Raw genomic sequence first — 19,975 nt, 5'->3', positions numbered from 1 at the left:
TCTTGGCTGTCAGTTTTGGCCCAAGTTCAGTGGTTGGAGGTGGGCCTGCCTTCCTTGCAGGTTCTGCTCTGTGGAGTCACATGTTGAATTTGGCAAGCAGCCGCTATGTTTTCACTTTACTGAGTGTGGTCTGTGTGCCAAACTGGCTGGTAGTTTTTGAAGCACTCAAACCGTATTAGGCTGTTTTTGAGAGTCTTGGGTATGCTTCAGTGTACCTTAGTGACGTGTTAAAAGGCTAAAACAGTGTTTTTGAGTTGAAAAGTAGTAAGCTTTGTATGGCCCCTGAAAGTTCCCAAAGCTGTTTTACATGCGTGGTATATTCCAACCTGAGACCATCCTCTGCCATGCTACCCCGGGGCCTGGTACAGTTAGGGCTCACCAAGAGGTTGCAGGGCACTTGCGCCAATCTCCCCAGGGGCCCCAACACACCCCTCCATCAGCCCCAACACACAGCTGCTTCCTTGAAGGAAGCTCCCAGTTCCCATCTCTCCTTTTGTGAGAGTGGAATCTCTGGGCAGGAAGCTGCGCCAGGTCCTGCCTGGAGAAAATTGGATGTTGTGTGCAAGATTTCAAATGTCATAAGCAGCCAGTTGATGGAGCAGCTGTGAAGATGGTGTGACAAATGGTCCTCTTGAAGAGCACTTGGTGCAGCCTAGCGGGGTTCATTTACAAACCTAGGATGTACACAGGAAGCCTTATGGTCACACCTGACCCAGGAGTGAGGAAGGCAGGAACAGGAGCATGGCTGGTGGTCTCATGGTTTTTTTTTTTTTTTTTAATTGAGACGGAGTATCGCTCTGTCACCCAGGCTGGTATGCAGTGGAGCGATCTCGGCTCACTGCGGCCTCTGCCTCCCGGGTTCAAGTGATTCTCCTGCCTCAGCCTCCCGAGTAGCTGGGATTACAGGCACCTGCCATCACATCTGGCTAATGTTTGTATTTTTAGTAGAGACAGGTTTCACCATGTTGGTCAGGATGGTCTCGATCTCTTAACCTCGTGATTTGCCCACTTCGGCCTCCCAAAGTGCTGGGATAACAGACGTGAGCCACCGTGCCAAGAAACTTGTAGATTAGAGGCAGCAGATAAGAAGGCAGCTCAGTGCAGTGTGCCATTGCCCACTGGCTCCTCGTGAGGTTGCCTCCAAGTCAGGCAATGACATCGGAGATGGATGGTGGCCTGGAGTGTCATACTGATAGTAAATGTGAAGCTGGTGCCTGCCGTGTCGGCCCAGAAGAGTATTATTACTCTCAAGAAATATGCTGCATTTAAGGGCACAGTCTGGCAAAGTCTCCAGCCGGCTCTCAAATGGTTCAAGAAGCAGGTGTGTGCTGTACCTAAGTGTGTGAGTAATAGGGGTGCGGGGCAGGTGAGGGAAACTTAACAGAATATGGCTGTTCTTTGTACTGTTCCTGCAGGTTTTCTCTAAGTTGAGATTTATATTGCATCCAGGAGAGAGAAGGCCATAGCAGGACTCTGCTGTCAGATGCAGCTGGCTTGTAAGCAAGGCTGTGTCTCATCTGCCTGGCCAGCCCCACGTGCAGGTGGCTTGAGGCCTGAGGCACCAGCAGAGGCCCCACAGCATGGTCAGGGCCAGCTCTAAATCTCTGCTCAGTGCACATCTGTGCCCTGATTCTGTTATCCTAGGCCATTAGCCCCAGGGGTCAGCAGAAACAGGAGGGACTGCCTTCTCCTGGAACTTACCTTTAGGTGGGAAGAGACCAACCTTGCCCCCCAATCAGTGAGATGCCCACAGCCAGGGGCCGGGGCCCCAGTGAGCCCTCACATTCAGAAAGCCTCTCTGATGAGGCCTTGGGGGAGTCATTGGCTGGGTGGATCCCAGGAGGATCTAGACTGCAGCAAGCATGGGGTCACATAGCACTGAGTGTGAGTACCATGAAGGGGCCAGTGTGGGCTGCTGGGGCTGCAGGGCCAAGCCTTCCGGCAGTATCAGGCACCTGAGGTGTGCAGGGCGTGATCCGACGGATACTTGGGTAAGATTCCCCTGTGAGGAGGCTAGAGAAGGTGCCAGAGCTGGCTGGGAAGAAGCTTGGGGCTTGGATGGCAGCAGCCAAGAACCTGGGGCTCTTGAGGTCCCAGTGGGAGTGAGTGGTGGTTGGGGGAGCCACGGGCTAACATGAGGGGGATTGGAGCAGCTGCGGGCAGCCAGCCCGAGGCCTGAGTCAAGGTCTGCTAGGGCCTGCACGGCTTTCTCTGACCTGTTTGCAGCGGGGTGGTTGTCTGACCTGGCTGAACTTCAGCATTTTCCTGAAACTTCTGGAATTGTGCTAGAGTGCCCCTCGCTCACATCTGCACCCTGTCCTGACCTAGATCTGCAGCGCGTTTGGCAGAGCTCCAGCTGCCTTCTGGCGTGTGTCAGCTTCCAGGCAAATACCTGATCCTTGTCACCTTGAGCTGAAATTGGGTGCTCTTACTTGAAGGCAGGTGACAAAACGTTCTGTAAAAAAGACAGCTGAGATTTCAGACTCTGGTTCCCTCGGGCTGTCAGGCAAGGCTCCTCCACACCCCTTGCAGGCGGGATGACGAAAGTGGGTCTGCAGATGCAGGGATCCATGCCTGCACAGCTTCAGTACAGGACGGGGGTCAGCCTGTTGGGGACCATGCCTGTGAAGAGGTCGATCCTGTCAATGTGGAAAGAGAAAAGACACACCCTGACATAGCAGGGGGCCACTGCCTCATCATTTTGGGAGAGTCTTGTGTTTCAGCCCAAGCCCTGCCACTTACTGAGCTCTGGTGGCCTTAAACAAGGCACCTGGCTTCCCTGAACCTCTGTCTTTTTCTTGAAGTTGGCCCTCAAGATGCACACCCTGTCCATAGAAGGTCCCTGCAATCAGGCTTTTGAGGGTGTGTAGGCGCTGAGCACCTGGCAGAGCATGTTCTGTTCCAGCCCCCACCCCGTGGATGCTGGGAGCATGCAGCTCCGCCCCAGAGCCCTGGATCCTGAGCCCCAGCCTCCTGGGTACTCTGAGTTCTGGGGACTTGCCCTGGGCCAGCCCTAGCCAGCACGTGCCCCACTGGTCACAGGCTGCCTCTGCAGCTCCCATCCAGCTTGGCAGTGCCACACACTTCCTGCTGTGTGGTCTCCTCTGGGCTCCGTGGGCGCTGTACTCTGGGTTCTGTGCTGCTGGTAGGGAGGAGTCCAGTTTGGTGACATTTCTTGTCAGGCTGTTTGAATACAGGCATCTTTCTGGGAAGAAGTCAGTTGGTGGATCTTGGTGTGCGCTTACCCACGACCTAACCCAATAACAGGGCGGATCCTTTTGTGAGATAAGACCCAGGTGCCAGGTGCCCTCAGGCATGTTTCTCAGGATGGGCCCACCATTTGAGGATGCCCACACCACACAGCACTGCACTGCTGAGGCTATTACTAGGTGGGACCACAGTGGACGCTCACCGGTGAGCTTTGTGGCCAGAGTGGGGCAGGGCCCCTCCCGGGGTAGGTTGGATTCTGGTGGCTGTGACCATGGCTGGATGGGGCAGAGCTGGCCCTGCCAGCTGGGTCCTGAGCACAGCTCCTGAGTGTTCAGAGTCTGAAAGTACAGATTGTACCTGGAAGGCTCTACTTTGTTTTTCTGGGTAATAGAAGATCTTGTTGTTCCAAAGATAAGCACCTGGGCCTGTGAGAAGCCATGTGCTCAATTTTCAGGAGGATGAGGATCTGAAGGGACCGATTCCTTCTCTCAGGAGGAACAACTTGGCGCTGTTGGTGATGAACCTGAGCATCAGGCAGCTGCACGGGTCTTCATCCCAGAGATGTTCATTAGTGGAAGATGCAGGCAGTGCTTATCTGGTCTGGGGCCTCCCTGAGGGGCCAGTGCACCCTGGCTGTGGCCGCATCAGGTTCTCTCTCAAAAGTTAAAAGTGCACTAGTTTCATGCAGCTGCCCCTGTCAGACCCAGCAACGCGGAGGATTTTCCTGAGATAGCACAGCCTGGGATCTGAGCATATCCCAAGTGCTCAAGGTGGCGTATGGCCACACTGAGGGCCTGTCCCCCAAGCCTGGCTGCTCCTCAAACGAGAAGGAAGACTGCCGCCCGGCTCTCGTGGCACCTCTTTGATGCTTACCTCAGGACACTCTGTCCTCATGGGGCCGGCCTGTTTGAGGGGTGACCTGGCTCTCTGGGGTGGTTGGCTTGTTCAGACATTCCTAGAAGCCTCTGGGATGTCTCTGGAGCCCTTGGTGGGTTTTTGTGGGGAATGTTAACCCATGTGGGCATTGGCTGAGAAGCAGTTACTCCTTTCTCAGGGGGCCTCCTTGTGGGTAGCGGGTCTGAATGGCAGGGTCTATCCGCACAGGGCCTTCATGTTCCTGAGTGATTAGGATTTGCTCCCCATGTGGTGGTGGAAGCATCAGAGGTGTCAGCATGGCCTATACCTGGTGGTGGAGGCCAGCATCTTGGCAGCATCTTTGATGGGCTTCAGAGATGCATGTGGGTGAGTTGGCAGGCAGGACTTGATGCCTACGTTTGTGGCCAGGAAGGTCACATGCCTGAGGCCCTGATGTGGCAGCTCCCAGGTTGCAGGTTCAAACTGTGTATGGGAAGAGGACCTAAGAGCACCCTTGGAGGGAGTACTGGCTGGGGGCCACAGATCATGCCTTGAAGGGTGCCAGATTCTCTCCGCAGCGTCTTTTATGTTTCTGTGATCTGTGCCCCTGTCTCCTGGGACAGAGGTTTGGGTGCTTTGCAGAGGGTGCAGTGGACAGATGATGAGACAGGACAGTGAGAGCCAACTCTGGTGCTGAGCTGTGAATCATACAGGCGGCTGACGGGACACAGGGGCCCCGAGAAAGGGCGTAGTTTCTGATTCAGAGACAGTCTCCTTTCTCAGAACCCCCTGGGTCTCTGAGGGCCTCAGGGGCAGCCTTGGTGAGTGTGGCTGACCACTGGAGGTGGGACAGCTGGTCCTTCTGGATCCTGAGCATGTGCCTCAGGAGCTTGGCAAGCTACCATCTCCTCCTGACCTGAGTCCTATCCATGGTGGACAATCCCAGGACCACACCCCCGCTCTGGGTCACAGCGCATGTCTTGGGTGGATCTGTTGTACCAGACTGTTAGAAACAGGGCTGGGCGGCCTGAGGACGAGGTGCTCAGCAGCTTCTCTCTTCCTGCCCCTGTTGAGCCAGAGTCTGACACTGCCCTTGGAGCCCTGAGCTAAGCTTCACACAGAATCCCCTCCCCAGATTCCTTCCCAGGTCACAGGGCTCCCACCCCAGGTGTAGCCCCTCTGCAGAGGAGGTAGCCTGGGGGTGTTTGTGCTGTGGGGCTTGTTGCTTCCTGCCAAAGTCAGCTGGGGGCAGACATGCTTTCAGGGAGAAATAGTGGCTGAGGGGCTTTGAAGTGCATCGAGGAGAGTGCCTTACTGTTTCCAGTGACTGTGAATGTGGCATGAATTTGGGCAAGGGACACCCTCCACCTCCCTCAACCACCAGGCCTCATGGAGTACCCTGGGCTGGGCCTGAATCTTGCCTCTAAGATGAGCCTTCCCTGGGTTGGGGGTCAGTCCTGGTGTCCTTGGTCTCCCTGGCCCTGGGAGGAGATGGGCTCCTGTAGTGGAGTGTTAGCCGTTTTCAGGGCAGAGGCGGAGGCAGCTGGAGAGCATGGGTGTGCTGGGGCTCGGCAGAAGAGGCCAGTCTGCTCTGTGGTGAGGCTGAGGACAGGCAGCCTTGGGAGCGTAGCAGAGAGGTAGCACTCTAACAGCAGTTGGCTTGGAGGGCCCAAAAGTGAGGTGGACTGAGAGACTGATGGGTGGAGGGCACACCCATGGCCTTGTCTGCAGGAGAGTTGAGATGGAGGCCTGGAGGGGCCTCCTGGGCTCCAGATAGTCCCATGGAGGGGAGTGGGGTAAGAGGCCTCCTAGCTGCCCAAGCAGAAAGCACAGTGGCAAGACAGAGCTGCATTCTCAGGGACCCAACCCCCACCGAGGCCTGGCCTGGGCTTTGACAAGGGGATGGCCCATGGCAGGCCCTAGAGCTTTCTCATTCACCTTGAAAATGTCAGGAACCCAGGGCTAGGAAAGGCCCATGCTGTGCCTTGTAGGACCCCGGTGACCTAGGTTAGTCCCCTAGCTTCTTCCATTGTCAGATGTGATCAGATCATGGTCACTGCTGTCTGGAGGAGAGCAGGAGTGGTCTGGTGCCGCAGACGTTGGGCAGAGGCCAGGTTTGCTGAGAGGGCCGCTTCTTGAAGACCTTGCGTTTTAAGTGTCTAGGTGCAGAGCTGAGTTCAGTACCTGTTTTTGGTGAGTTTTAGTGAGTGATTAAAAAGAAAAACCCCACCAAATACTTGTACTCTTCTTGAGGAGCGCACGGCTAAAGTTGTGAAGCCTCCTGTGCTTCCTTGTCCCCCACCCTTTTTTTTGAGACAGCGTCTCATTCTGTCACCCAAGCTGGAGTGCAGTGGCATGATCGCGGCTCGCTGCAACCTCTGCTGCCCAGGTTCAAATGATTCTTCTGCCTTAGCCTCCAGAGTTGCTGGGATTGCAAGGGCATGCTACCACGCCCGGCCAATTTTTATATTTTTAGTAGAGACGGTGTTTCACTACGTTGGCCAGGCTGGTCTTGAACTCCTGACTTTGTGATCCCCCTGCCTCAGCCTCCCAAAGTGCTGGGATTACAGGCATGAGCTACCGAGTCCGATCTTGCTTTGTTTCGAAGACGGGCTCTTGCTCTGTCAACCCTGCCGGAGTGCAGAGGTGGAGCCATGGCTCACTGCAGCCTCCATCACCCAGGCTTAGGTGATCCTCCTGGCTCAGCACCTGAGTACCTGGGACCACAGGTGTGTACTACCACACCTGGCTAAAAAAAAAAAAACCAAAACCGATTCTCATTCTGTTGCCCAGGCTGGAGTGCGTGATCTTAGCTCACTGCAACCTCCCCCTCCCAGGTTGAAGCGATTTTCCAGCCTCAACCTCCCAGGTAGCTGAGATTTCAGGTGCCCGCCACCACCCCTGGCTAAATTTTGTATTTCTGGTAGGGACTGGCTGGTCTCAAACTCCTAAATTCAAGTGATACACCTGCCTTGGCCTCCGAAAGTATTGGGATTATAGGCATGAACCACCGTGGTGCCTGGCTGCCAAAGGGGATTCTGTGCCCATCACATTGGCACTTGCAGGTTTGCTCTGTTTCAGACACTGTGGAGTGTGCTGGAGGGGACAGAGGGGCCTGACACTGTGGTCCAGGTGCCCCTGGGGTGTGTGGCAGGTGCCCATGTATGATAGCTTCTTTTCCTGTTTGAAGAAAGGCAGATGCAAAAGGTGGAATAATGAAGGGGAAAGGCAAAGTTAAGGAAAGTGTTGACTAGAGGGCTTGGGCCAGGCGTGGGTGCATGGCTCTGAGATGTACTCTCCTGGAAGCAGGCCTGGGCCGTGCCTGGAGCATGACCCATGGAGGTGCAGGCAGGGTGGGCAGGGCACGCAGGGCAGGCAGGGCACTCTTCCCTCCCTTGGAGGGAGACTTCTCTCTGACTGATGAAGCAGGGCACAGGAGCATAGAAGCACTATAACTTGAAGAATTGCATAGTAAATGTTGGTCGTATCCTGCTTCCCTGGGGTCATGTGAGTTTGGATAAATTGTGAAAGCCTCATGGGGACCCCAGAGCTCGGTTTTCCTGTGAGGTTGGGATGAGGTCTGCTGTGACCTCAGGCAGCCCTGCATTTTCCTCAGTTGTGACAACTGGAACCCAATCCTGTGCAGTTTAGGACGGGAGTGGGTTAGTGATGGTGGCTGGCTGTCCGTGGTACCACGAGTCCTCGCTTGTGATTTGGCTGTAATTTCTATGGACAGGCTGTGCTCAGGGAGTCCAAGCAGCTCCCCCACCCCCAACCATGACACAGGAATGGACAGACAGCTGAGGGGCCTCCCATGATGACAGAGGCTGCTTTCCGCTCACCTGCTGAGTGCCTTCTGGAAGAAGGACTTGGACGGTGTCCAAAAACCCTGCACTGCAACTGCCAGGTGGGCGGTGGCATCCGGGGACTATCCAGGGAGCATCTGTGGTCATGATCTGGAGTGCATGCAGATGAAGGAATCTAAGAGACCCTTCACTGGTGACGGTGGTGGCTGGGGGTGTACGCAGTAGTTACCCAGAGCTGCTTGTTTGGAAGGAGAGAGGGGAGTTGGTAAAGAATGGCAGTTTGGAGGATTTTCCTAAAATAGAGCTATTTAAAAAAAGATGGGAGTGTGATGGCTCACGCTTGGAATCCCAGCACTTTGAGAAGTTGAGGCGAGAGGATCACTTGAGCCCAGAAGTTTGAGACCAGCCTGGGCAACATAGGGAGACCCTCATCTCTACAAAAGAGTTAAAAAAAAAAAATGTGGCCAGGCATGGTGGCACAGGCCTGTAGTCCCAGCTATTTGAGGTGAGGTTGGGAGGATTGCTTGACCCCAGGAGACTATGGCCGCAGTGAGCCATGATCGTGCCACTGCCCACTCCCTGGGCAACAGAGTGAGGCCCTGTCTCAAAAACAGAACAAAACAAAAAGATAGGAGGAACTAAGACACAAAATGAAGACCAACCCATAAAAGAAAAAATTGGAAAATTCTACTTCATCGAAATTAAGAACTTTTGTATTTTGAGAGATACTGTTAAGAGAATGGAAAGACAGGCGGGGCACAGTTGCTCACCCCTGTGATCCCAGCACTTTGGGAGGCCAAGACAGGCAGATAACTTGAGGTCAGGAGTTTAAGACCAGCCTGGCCAACATGGTGAAAACCTGTCTCTACTCAAAATACAAAACCTAGCTGGGCGTGGTGGCACACACCTGTAGAGTCCCAGCTACTTGGGAGGCTGAGGCAGGAGAATCACATGAACTCAGGAGGCAGAGGTTGCAGTGAGCCAAGATCGCACTACTGTACTCCAGCCTGGGCAACAGTGAGACAATGTCAAAAAAAAAAAAAAAAAAAAAAAAAAAAAAAAAAAAAAAAACCAAAAAAAAAAAAAAAAAAAAAAAAAAAAAAAAAGAGTGGAAAGACAAGCCATGGACTAGGAGAAAATAAAGAACCCTCAAAACTCAATAAGAAGATGACCCAGTTTTTTTTTTCTTTGGCTGGACTTGGTGGTTCACGCCTGTAATCTCAGCACTATGGGAGGCCGAGGTGGGTGGATCGCCTGAGGTCAAGAGTTTGAGACCAGCCTGGCCAACACGGCAAAAACCTGTCTCTACTAAAAATACAAAAATTAGCCAGGTGTGCTGGTGCCGTCTGTAATCCCAGCTAGTTGGGAGGCTGAGACAGGAGAATCGCTTGAACCCAGGAGGCAGAGGTTGTGGTGAGCCGAGATTGCACCACTGCAGTCCATCCTGGGCGGCAGAGCGAGACTCCTCATCTCCATAAAGCAGAAAATGACCCAGTTTTTAAAAATGGGGTAAAGAGTTGGACAGCTTCACCACTAAAGCTAGAAGAATGGCACGTTAGCCTGTAAAAAGATGCTCAACGTGCCTAATCAGCAGGGAAACCCCAACACGAATGTCTGTGAGCTGTCACCACACCACATACCAACCAGGATGGCTGACATTTTAAAGACGCCGACAGCACTAAATGTTGACGTGGATGGGGAGCAACAGGAGCTGTCATCCATTGCTGGTGGCAGTACAAAATGGTACAGCCACTTTGGGAGCCAGCCTGGCAGTTTCATACTAAATTAAATGGACACCTACTCCGTGGCCCAGCAGTTAGGCTCCTGGGTGTTCACCAAGTGAAATGAAAACACATTCATGCAAAAACCTGTCCGTGAGTGGTTATAGCTGCTTGATTCATTAATTCTCCAAACTGGAAACAACCTGTGTCCTTCATCCTGCAAGTGGTTGCACGGAAGGTGGCGTATTTATAGAGCAGGGCAGCACACAGGATGGCTCTCAAAGGCGTGATGCTGAGTAGGTGGCTGGCTGAATCATGGCCACAGCAGATTCCAGGAACCTGTGAGTGTAACCTTCTGCGGAAAAACGGCCTTTGCCGATGAGATTAAGTTGAGATGGGGAGGTTACCCTGCATTATCTGCATGGGCTCTGTTTGTTATCACAAGTGTCCTGGTAAGAGAGGGACAGATTTGATGCACACAGGAGAGGACTTGAAGGCCACATGACCCCAGGGATAGAGATTAGGGTGATGGAGCCACAAGCCAGGGAGTGCCTGGATCCCCCAGCAGGTGAAGAGGCCAGGAAAGGTCCTCCTCCCCTAGAGCTCCCAAAAGGAGGGAGCCTGCTGACACTTGGATTTCAGACTTCTGGCCCCCAATCCGTGAGAGAGCCAATTTCGGTTGTTTTAAGCCACCAAAACATCGTCATTTGTTGCAAGGACCAAGGGAAACAACTCCTGCATGATTCCATTGATAAGACTTTCTGGAAAGGCAAAACCGTAGGGGCAGAAAACAGATCCAAGATTGCTGGGGTTGTAGGGAGAGTCAGGCTCTGAGCAGGGATGTGGGACACTGGGCAGAAGGCAAGGTGGCCTGCTCAGCATCCTCACCTGGGAAAAGCAAGCAAGGTGCTTGGAAGGTGTGGATGCCACAGTTTTGGGCAATCTACTCTTTTTGTCTACAAGATTTCTGAAAACACCTTTCCCATAAACTTTCTGTGCACCTTTGTGAATGTAGATGGAAATACCTGTTGTGGGCTGGGCATAGTGGCTTCTCACCTATAATCCTGGCAGTTGGGGAGGCCAAGTCTGTTGAGTTGCTTGAACCCAGGAGTTCAAGTCCAGCCTGGACAATGTGACGAAACCCCATCTCTACGAAAATAGAAAAATTAGCCGGGGGTGGTAGTGTGCACCTGTGGTCCCAGCTACTCAGGAGCTGAGGCGGGAGGATAATCTGAGCCCAGAAGGTTGAGGCTGCAGTGAGCCGTGTTTGTACCGCTGTACTCCAGCCTGGGCGACAGAGTCAGAGTTTGTCTCCAACAAGAAAGAAAGAAAGAAAAAAAAAACTTGCTGTGTCGGCTGCTGAATTACACTTGGCTTGTGGCCAGTTGGAGTCCCTTTCCTGCTCTTACAGGCCCACCCGGCCTGCTGAGTACATCACTGTCCTCCCAGGCTGGCAGAGGAGCTTCTGTGAGTCCTGGCCCCTCCCCTGCCCTGACCGTGGCTGCCTGGCTCCCTAGGCTTCAACCAGTGAGGGCCATGGTGTATTTGTTCAAGTTCCCTAGCTTGTCCCTGAGCCAGCCAAGTCCACTAGGCGGATCGTCCTTTGTTTTGTAGTTCACAGAGACAGCCCCACTCAGTCACTTTCTAAACTCTCCATGGCCTCAGTGTCCTGCTCCAGTCCTGCCAGGAAGCCTCAGGGAGGATTCCTGAATAGCCTTTCCCAATCATTTGTGTTTTACTGGAAAGGGGGGCCCATTGTGGGGAGGTCACTGGCAGGGCTCTTCCCGGGACTTCATGGCTTGGCAGGGTGACCCAGTTCTGTAAGATCAGGGCATGTGCGCTGACGCTGGTGCTTGGGAGAGTCAGCAAGATGGACTTCTGAAGAAGGAACAGATGCCTTCCTTTCCATCATTTCCTGTATCAGGGGTGGGGTGGCAGGCCTTGCTCAGTAGACAGCAAGGAGAACGTGCTGCCTGGGCAGAGTGGGCACTCCTGCTGAGTGGGTGCTTCTGGAGGGTGGGGGGAAGGATTGTGTGTCCTTGGGGTAGCCTTGGCACCCACTGCCTTGGGCCTCATTATCCCCAGGCCGGTAGCAGGTGTCCTGGGTCCTGGCCAGATTAGGCCCTGTCCATCCGTGTGTCTCCTGTCTTTGCTGTGCCCTCTCCCTAGTTTTTGTCTTTGGTGGAGTGTTTTTAAAACAATCCAAGATATCTTCTTCTTTTATTTTGTTTTATTTTTTTTTGAGATTGAGTCTCACTCTGTCACCCAGGCTGGAATGCAGTGGCGCAGTCTCGGCTCACTGCAACCTCTGCCTCCTGTGTTCAAACAATTATTCTGCCTCAGCCTCTCGAATAACTGGGATTACAGGCATATGCCACCACGCCTGGCTAATTTTTTTTATTTTTAGTAGAGATGGAGTATTGCCATGTTGGTCAGGCTGGTCTTGAACTCCTAACCTCAAGCAATCCACCTGCCTTGGCCTCCCAAAGTGCTGGGATTACAGGCATGAGCCACCACAGCTGGCCAACAATCCTTGATATCTTCTTCACTCATAACTTTTCCAATGACAGTATTTATTGGCAGCAGATAAAGACTTGCTTTTTAAAAAATGTAATGTGGGTGCAGCGTGCACATCTGACCCAGTTAGCAGCAGCCCCAGTGGCGTCATGGCAGGCTCCCTGCACCCCTGCCTCTGCCTGACTTTGCCCACAGCGGCTGGTCAAGTTGGGATCCACACACATCTTGTGCCAGTGGTAATTTATACCCTCCATCCTTTCCCCCTCATGCCATTTATATCTGTTGATGGGAGCAGGTCTTTTTTCCCGTAGATTTTTTTGCTTTCTGCTCTGATGGTCGCTTCCTGTGGCAGGGTCAGCCTGGGTCTTCTCTGCCCCTGCACTGCTTGACATTTGGGGCAGGAGGTTCCGTGTTGCCTGCAGTGCGCTGAGCAGCAGCCCTGGCCTCCCCTGCACCAGATGCTGGGGGCTCTCCCGGTCCCCAGTGGTGAGGACCAGAAATGGCTCCAGACCTTGCCTCGTGCCCGGGGAAGATTCACCCACCACACTTCCTGTAAACTGGTCACTAGGCCTGGAGGTTTTCGTAACACTAGGATTTTGTAAGCCACTTCCTGTTGCTTCATCCCCGGAAGTGCTCTTTGCTGGAGGGGAGAGGATCAGGGGATTCTCTAGCCCTGGAAAGGTTCCTCCTCACCCTTTCCCCTGTCTCAGCTGCAGGGCTCTCGCCGCCTCCCATCCCCAAGCCCCTGATGTTGTCAATGCCCTGTGCCCTCCCCCTTCCTCCGGAAGGCATCATTGCTGTCTTTATGGGAGTGGCCTAATTGCGGGGGAGCTGCCTGCGGGAGTCTCTCGGTCTGTGCTTAGCAGCCTCAGTGGGTACCCAGGCTGAGTGACCGCAGGACCCAGGCACCACTGCCCTGCTATGTTGAGGTCTGTCCTCTGAGCCATGGTCTGGAGCCCGGTCGGGTCTGGAAAGCGCCAGTCTTGGCACAGCTCAGTCCCCACCTGCCCCAGCGTGACCCAGCTGACGCAGTGACTGTGTCAGGCCAGTGGTGGCAGCCCTGCCAGGCTCCTCAACTCCTACCTGGGGCCTTGGCCTAAAGCACAGCAGCGAGGGTGACTTTTGTCCCTCAGGAGCTCCCAGTTTCGCACCTCATGCTAGCTAATGAAAGATGGATTTCTGCCACTCGAGGGCCTGAGAGCACTCACTTGTCAACCAGTGTGGGGCCCAGGGAAGGGTGCAGTGGGGGTGACATGACCCCTCAGAGAGTCTGAGAGGCTGGGCAGGTGGTAGCTTAAGGCATGGCTCACCCCATGCCGGGTGTTCTTGATGTGAGGTGGCAGCACCCTGCAGGTGTCATATGCTACTGAGTTACCCCGTTACTTAATAAATTCGGCCTGAGCCCAACCCCAAAGCTTCTAAGGGGACAGGAAAATCACGTGTGCTGCCGGCTATTCCCGACACTCTGTCTTGCTGCACAGACGAGGTAACAAGGCATTGGCCTTTCCTGACAAGGGTTTGGCCATGACACCATGTATGTCTGCTCTAGAGGGAGTAGCCAGAAGAGGGTGCAGTGGGCCACGTGCTGTCAGGCACCCCCACTGGGCCAGGCTGGTGAGCACAGAGGTTGACGGCTGGTCCCCTCGTGAAGGAACTTGGCTGGCTCGGTCTCAACGGACACTCACCTCCTGGGGCCCTCGATTGGCTTGTCAGGGCACTGTACCCCAGTTGCTTTCTGTGTTTTTTCTTATCCCCCAAACCCCATCTTGTGTTCTCTTCACCATCTATTAGCACCCCACATTTGAAACCCCAGCTTCACTGCTGTTATTTATGCCTTGAATGATCTTTTGCAGAAACATGAGAAAAGAGCCTTTCCCATTAATGCACACTACCGTGCCCGCGTCATCCTCTGCAGATCTCCCTCTTTCTGAAGAACTTCTAGAACCTTCCTCACAGTGCAGGCCAGCTGCCAACAGAAGATTCTCTTGGCGTTTGTCTAAGTGAATCTTTATTTCACCTTCTCTTTTTACCGGACATGGAAGTGTGGTTTGGTGGTGTTTCTCCCTCAGCACTTTGAAGATGTGCTCCCAGTCTTGGGGCTGGTGTCAGCACTTGGGGTGACTTTCATGGCTCTGCTGATTTGCTCATGATGTGCCCCAACCTGGTTCTTTGTTTTCCTGCTAGGGGCTGACAAGGCCTCTTGGGTCTGTGGGTTTATAGTGTTCGGTACATTACGGAATTTCTGGCCACCCTCGAGACTCCAGTTTCTTGTACGTGGGACCCCCCGCTGTTGTCTGCAGGTCACCGAGGTGGTGTTCGTTTCCTGTAGGCTTCTTTCTCTGGGATTCGTCTTGGTGGCTCCTGTGGCTCTGTCTTCAGGCTCACTGCCCTTTCTTCTGCGTTGCCTGCTGTGACTTCCAGTGGCCATTTCGTTGCAGATGCTCCGTTTCTCAGCTCCAGAAACCCCTCGTGGCTCTCAGGATGCCTGCACTTCTTCCTCTTCAGCTGTTTGCCTTTAGGTGCTGGACATTCTGAGCTCACAGTAGCCGTCCCCAGGCCCTGTCTGGTCAGCATCTCTGTGCTTCCCACATCTTTCTGCTAACTCAGTTTCCCCCGGCTTAGGGGTCTTGTTTTCCCACTGCTTCACGTGTCTGTAGGGTTTTGCTTGTAGATGCCCTAGAAGGGTATCTACAAGGTGGGTTCGTACGAGGTGGGTCTCTGCCCGATGGTCTGCACAGGGCTGCCCATGATTTAGACAGAAATTAGTCTTGGTGCCCATGTTTGTTAATGGCTTGATGTGTCCTGTGTGGAGTGTCACCCTCATGTGTATGTGATGTTGGGAGTGAATTGATCTGTTGTTGACAAGGGCCTGGTCTCCTGCTGGAGGGTGGGGATACAGTGTGAGCCACAGTGGCTGGGAGCCCGGCCATGACAGCCAGCTCTCATGGGGACAGGCACTAGTCCTCCCAGCATCAGGGAGAAAGGCTGGCTCTACGGCCCCTCAGCTCTTCTCCTCTGAGGCAGGAAGTCTCGCTCTCCATACCCTTGGGGGATGAGCATCTTGGCAAGAAAGGAGTCTTGCAGGTGACCCGCTTGACAGTCAGCTATGAGAACATAGTTAAATGCCTCACTGGATGGCATGGCCTACAGGGAGCTTGGAGCCACGGGGAGGGCGGGAGGGTCAGTGCATTTGAGGCCTGTCACCCTCAGCCTTGCACAGCTGGGGCTGCCCTGGCACAGTTCCGTGGGAGGGGGGAGTTGTGCACCCTCATTGGTTCCTGTACCTTGTCACCCTGATTGGCCTCGTCATCATCACTGTTTTCTCAGCCCTCATCCCTGGCTCACAGCCGCACATGCAGAGGCATCACATGGACAGTAGACAGGGTGCTCGCGTTAGCCCCGAGCCAACCCCTCTGCAGAAGTTTGGGCCGCAAGAGATGGGCGCCACCTGCTCTCTGCAGCCGCTGCTTGGAGCCCCTGCTCCAGGCTCTGCCCCTGCTGCCCCTCCTCCAGAACACCCTTCCCGCCTGGCCTTGGTTGTGTTGCTCCCTGGGCCTGTGAGGACTGCTGCTGTGAGTTTGTAGGGGGCTCCCTGAGTGGCATGGGCAGGGCCATTCTGCCTTGGTGTTTCCTTTGCTTTATGTGGTTCCTGCATTTTACCCCAGTTCCCTTTCACTCAGGCATTGGAAATGGTTAACGGACAGCCCTCTCCTCCACCTGTTCCAGAACTTGCCATGTGTGTCAGAGAATGTTGCTCCAGTGCTCTGAGTCAACAAAGACGACCCCTGTGAGCTCGAGGGCTGTTTGGAAGGTGTCGCGAACACCCTCTCAAACGTCTCCATCTTGTGCATAGTCAGTGAGTTTTGACCCTCTACCCTCGCCTGGCTGCAGCTGCTCCCCACTCCCACCTCCAGCCCTGGATGCCCACTGATGGGCTTTCTGTCTCTGGAGATGTGTAGAAATGGAGTTATACAGCCTGTGGCGTAGTGTGCAGCCTTCTTTCTTTGCAAGGTCCCGCATATTCCATTGTTTGATTCTCTCTCCACCAGTGGATGGACGTTTGGGTTATTGCCGCTTTTTGGATACTCTAAATAATTCTGCTGTAAACATTCAGGTATAAGTTTTTGTACAGAAGTGTGTTTCCGTGTGTACTCAGGAGTGCAGTTGCTGGGTGTTTGTAACCCTTTGTTTAACCTTTTAGAAAACTGCCAGGTAGCTTCCACAGTGGCTGAGCCTGGTCCGTTCCCGCCCATGACGGCAGAGGTTCTGGGTCCTCGCCCCAACACTGGCTCTTGTCTGCCTCTTTTGGATTAGCTGCTCTGATAGGTGCAGTGCTATCTCAGTGTTTTGCGTTTTTTTTTTTTTTTAATTTTTATGGCCATTAATCTAGATCACTGTGGTTACAGCTTGCATTTCCCTGGTGAGTAATAGCATCCGGTGTCTTTTACACCTTCATTAGTCCCTGTAGTTCTCTTTTTCATGTCTGTGTTTAACCAAATTCTTTTTTAGTTCTCACTGTTGTCACCCAGGCTGGAGTACAGTGGCCCAATCTCAGCTCACTACAACCTCCACTTCCTGGGTTGAAGTGATTCTCCTGCCTCAGCCTCCTAAGTAGTTGGGATTACAGGTACCCACTACCACGCCCAGCTAATTTTTGTGTTTTTAGTAGAGACGGGGTTTCACTGTGTTGACCAAGATGGTCTCAAACTCCTGACCTCAAGTGATCCGTCTGCCTCGGCCTCCCAAAGTGCTGGGATTACAGGCGTGACCCACCGTGCTCTGCCTGTTTAACCGAATTCTAAGCAAAGATCACTCAGGTGCTGCTTCTCCAAGGGCCCAGCCTGGCTGAGGTCCCCTGTTCTCTGCAGTAGCAGCACCAGCTAGTGGTTGGGTCACGTTTTGGGGGACAGGGCCAGCCCTTCCTGAGCTGCTTTGGATGAGCCCCCGCCTTGTTGCAGCAGCACGATGGCCCTTGTGCCTGCAGCAGCTGTTTCCTGGTCCTGGAGCAGGAGAGGGAGTGGGCTGTGGATGTGTTGTGCCATGGACAGTGGTGGCTTGCACCCTGAGTCATGCTCGCTGTGAAGAGGGCCTGTGTGCCTGCTGAGGGGTGGTGTGCTTGAGAAGCATGGGGCAGTTTCTGGGGCATCAGGGCCTGGGTGGTGTTAGGACACAGGGGCACCACCCCTCTATTCTTCCCTAAGCAGCAGAATCCTTGAGGAGTTTTAGCAAGGAAGGAGGCTCCTGGTAGACAAAAGTGAGGTGCTTGGTGTCTCCCACTCTGGGCACTATGCATGTCGTGTCTATATGGCTGCATGGTCTAAATTGGCCAAGCAGACCCATGGCTCAGGGCCACCACGGAGCAGGTGCTGAGAGGCCAGCTATGTCTCACGTCCCAGGCAGCTTGCCCTGCTCCTAGTAGCTCCCCTCGTGCCCAGCTAGTGGGCACTGGATGTGGGCAGTTGGAGAGCCCACCCCTTCCAAAGGTCAGGGCCCTGTGCCAGCTCAAGCCAGAGTCCTGGAACGGTGCTGAGTGGCTCCAGAGGGAGGACCCTGGGCTGACCCGTGGGGTGGATGTTGTCTCTGACACTGGCCCAGGAGCAGAGCTGCTCTGCTTACCCCAGGTCTTCCAGCAGGCCTCTCCAGACTCAGGTGGCACTTTGCTCTCTGAGGAGAGCTGGGGACAGGCCAGGGTAGGAGGGAGTGAGACCTGAGCAGTGGGAGATGGAGCCCAGGATGGGGGTACTCTGAGGACAGAAGCAAGGCCTGGCTGGGAGGGCATCTCAGTGAGCTGGACCTGAGTGGGGCACTGGGGCCAGGCGGTGCAGGGGTGGGTTTGGGGGCCGAAGATCATGGCGACCAACCAGGGCCATGCCGTGGGGTGACATCTGAGACACTAAGGTGCATGCTTAGGGCCCCAGGTGGGGGAGAGGGAAGATGCAGAGGTGCAGTCCTTCTTGGGTCCCAGTTCTTGCTCAGATGCTGCCAGAAGGCTGGTCTCTGAGTGGCTGAAACGTCAGTATTTATTTTGAGCTCTTTCGTTTATTTTTTCCTTGGAAATTCCACTGCTCCAAGCGCAGTTACCAGCTGCCCTGCAGCCGTGTGGCTGCCCCAAGGCCATGCGGTGGAGCTGTGCAGGCCTCAGGCTCCCACCCCAGGCTGTAAGGTGGCCCCTCCACACCCACTCTGGCAGACAGTGCTCACCCACCTGGGTGTTAAAAGCTGGTGTTTGTGAGACAGGACTTAGCCTGGGTTGGTGGCTTCACGGGGACCAGCTGGGGCTGTGAGAGTGGAGGGGGGCTGCTTTTGCCTGTATGGGGCCTTGGGAGAGTCCTGATCCAGGGTCAACCCTGACCTGCCATTCCTTTTTCTGGCAGGGCTGTGGGGCACCTTGAGCCTTGCCCTCCTTTCTATGTGGAGTCACAGGCTGGTGGTGGCTTCCAAGGATGGCACACTCCCCACCCCTGCATCCTGGGCCTTTCGCCAGCCTTGGCATTGGGGCTGCCTGTTGCCTGTGTCTGGAGGCTTCGTTCTTACCTGTCATGTGGCCCCAGTCCTCTGTCCATCTGAGGAACTCCTACTGATCTTTCCAAAACCCTTGCTCCAGTGACCTTGCCTGTCCTTTTCAGAGTGTGTGCATTTCCTTTCCCCTCTCCTGAGAGCACCGTCTTCATCCTGCTCCTTATAGACCTGGGGAGGGAGGCTTTGAGTTTCCCAGTGTCTTTATTCACGTTCCCCTCACCTCTTTTTTCTTTTTTTGTAGGATTCTGTTTCACTGAGGCCATCGATCCGATTTCAAGGAAGTCAAGGGGTGAGTTTTTGTCTTAATTATTCATATTTAGAATATTGGGACTGGCGTAGTCTCAGGCCTGTCCTTGCTCACTGGGCACAGCAACAGCTCACAGCAGTGTTTAGGCCCTGTCTGCCTCCATGCAAGGCTGGGTTCTAGAACTCCAGGATACTCCCTTGGCTGGGGCCACACCAGGCCGGGTCTGGTGCCCCTCATAGGCCACCTGGGCGATGGGCGGCTCTCCTCTCCCAGCACCCCTCCGGTGCCCCCTTCATGCAGCAGTGTGCACCTGGCTCCCAGTCTGATAGGGCAGAAGTTCCAACCCTTGGCCCTGGACTGGTTAGGAACTGCCCACACAGCAGGGTGCAAGCTGCAGGTGAGCAAGCGTGACCACCCAAGCTCTGCCTCCTGTCAGAGGAGTGCTCCTAGAGTCTCCCAGGAGCGTGAGCCCTGTTGTGAACTGTGCATGCCAGGGATCTAGGCTGCGTGCTGCTTATGAGAATCTCATGCCTCATCTGAGGTAGATCAGTTTCAGCCTGAAACCATCCTCCCCTGTGCCTCTCCACCCCGCCTCCACCATCCATAGAAAAATTATCTTCCATGAAACCAGTCCCTGGTGCCAAAAAGGTAGGGGACTGCTGTGTTAGGGGACACGAGGACCATGGACATTTGTCTGGATTTTGGTTGGGGGAGAGGTTCGTAGAAACTCAGCACCCTCATTTTTTTTGAAGTATGTTTCCTTCGAAATGACCATCTTACAGAAAAATCAGGGAATGACAGAAACGATGAGGAGTCTGCCTTCCTTGACCCCCTGTCTTAGGACTCTCCATCTCCCCCAACCCACCCCATATGCCTTAGAGTGGCTTGATGTTTTTTCTAGCCTTTATTGCAGGTCCCCCCTCCCCCGCTGAGACAGTCTTGCTCTGTGGTCCAGGCTGGAGTATAGTGGCGTGACCTCAGCTCACTGCAACCCCAGCTTCCCTGGTTCAAGCAGTTCTCCTGCTTCAGCCTCCCAAGTAGCTGAGTTTACAGGTGCCCACCACCGTGCCTGGCTAATTTTTGTACTTTCTTTTAGTAGA

At 54.2% G+C, this 19,975-nt stretch overlaps 1 protein-coding gene across 2 annotated transcripts in view; it reads left to right on the top strand.

Annotated features, from left to right (window-relative positions):
- ELL (elongation factor for RNA polymerase II) overlaps nucleotides 1-19,975 on the top strand; it is a 69,710-nt gene that overhangs the window by 21,223 nt on the left and 28,512 nt on the right. Inside the window, exons 1-2 of one of the 2 annotated variants that reach the window (XM_037728784.1) lie at nucleotides 7,727-7,972; nucleotides 18,870-18,917. In XM_037728784.1, coding sequence (XP_037584712.1) covers nucleotides 7,880-7,972; nucleotides 18,870-18,917 — 141 coding nt within the window. In that variant the 5' untranslated portion in view covers nucleotides 7,727-7,879. Of the gene's footprint in view, nucleotides 1-7,726; nucleotides 7,973-18,869; nucleotides 18,918-19,975 lie in introns of those variants that run through there. The other variant, XM_017501304.1, reaches the window with a different exon arrangement.

The sequence above is a fragment of the Cebus imitator genome, unplaced genomic scaffold (genome assembly GCF_001604975.1).
Source record: "Cebus imitator isolate Cc_AM_T3 unplaced genomic scaffold, Cebus_imitator-1.0 Scaffold280, whole genome shotgun sequence".
Taxonomy (NCBI): Eukaryota; Metazoa; Chordata; class Mammalia; order Primates; family Cebidae; genus Cebus; species Cebus imitator.
The sequence above is the reverse complement of the archived record's forward strand: the minus strand, read 5'-3'. Positions and strand labels throughout refer to the sequence as shown.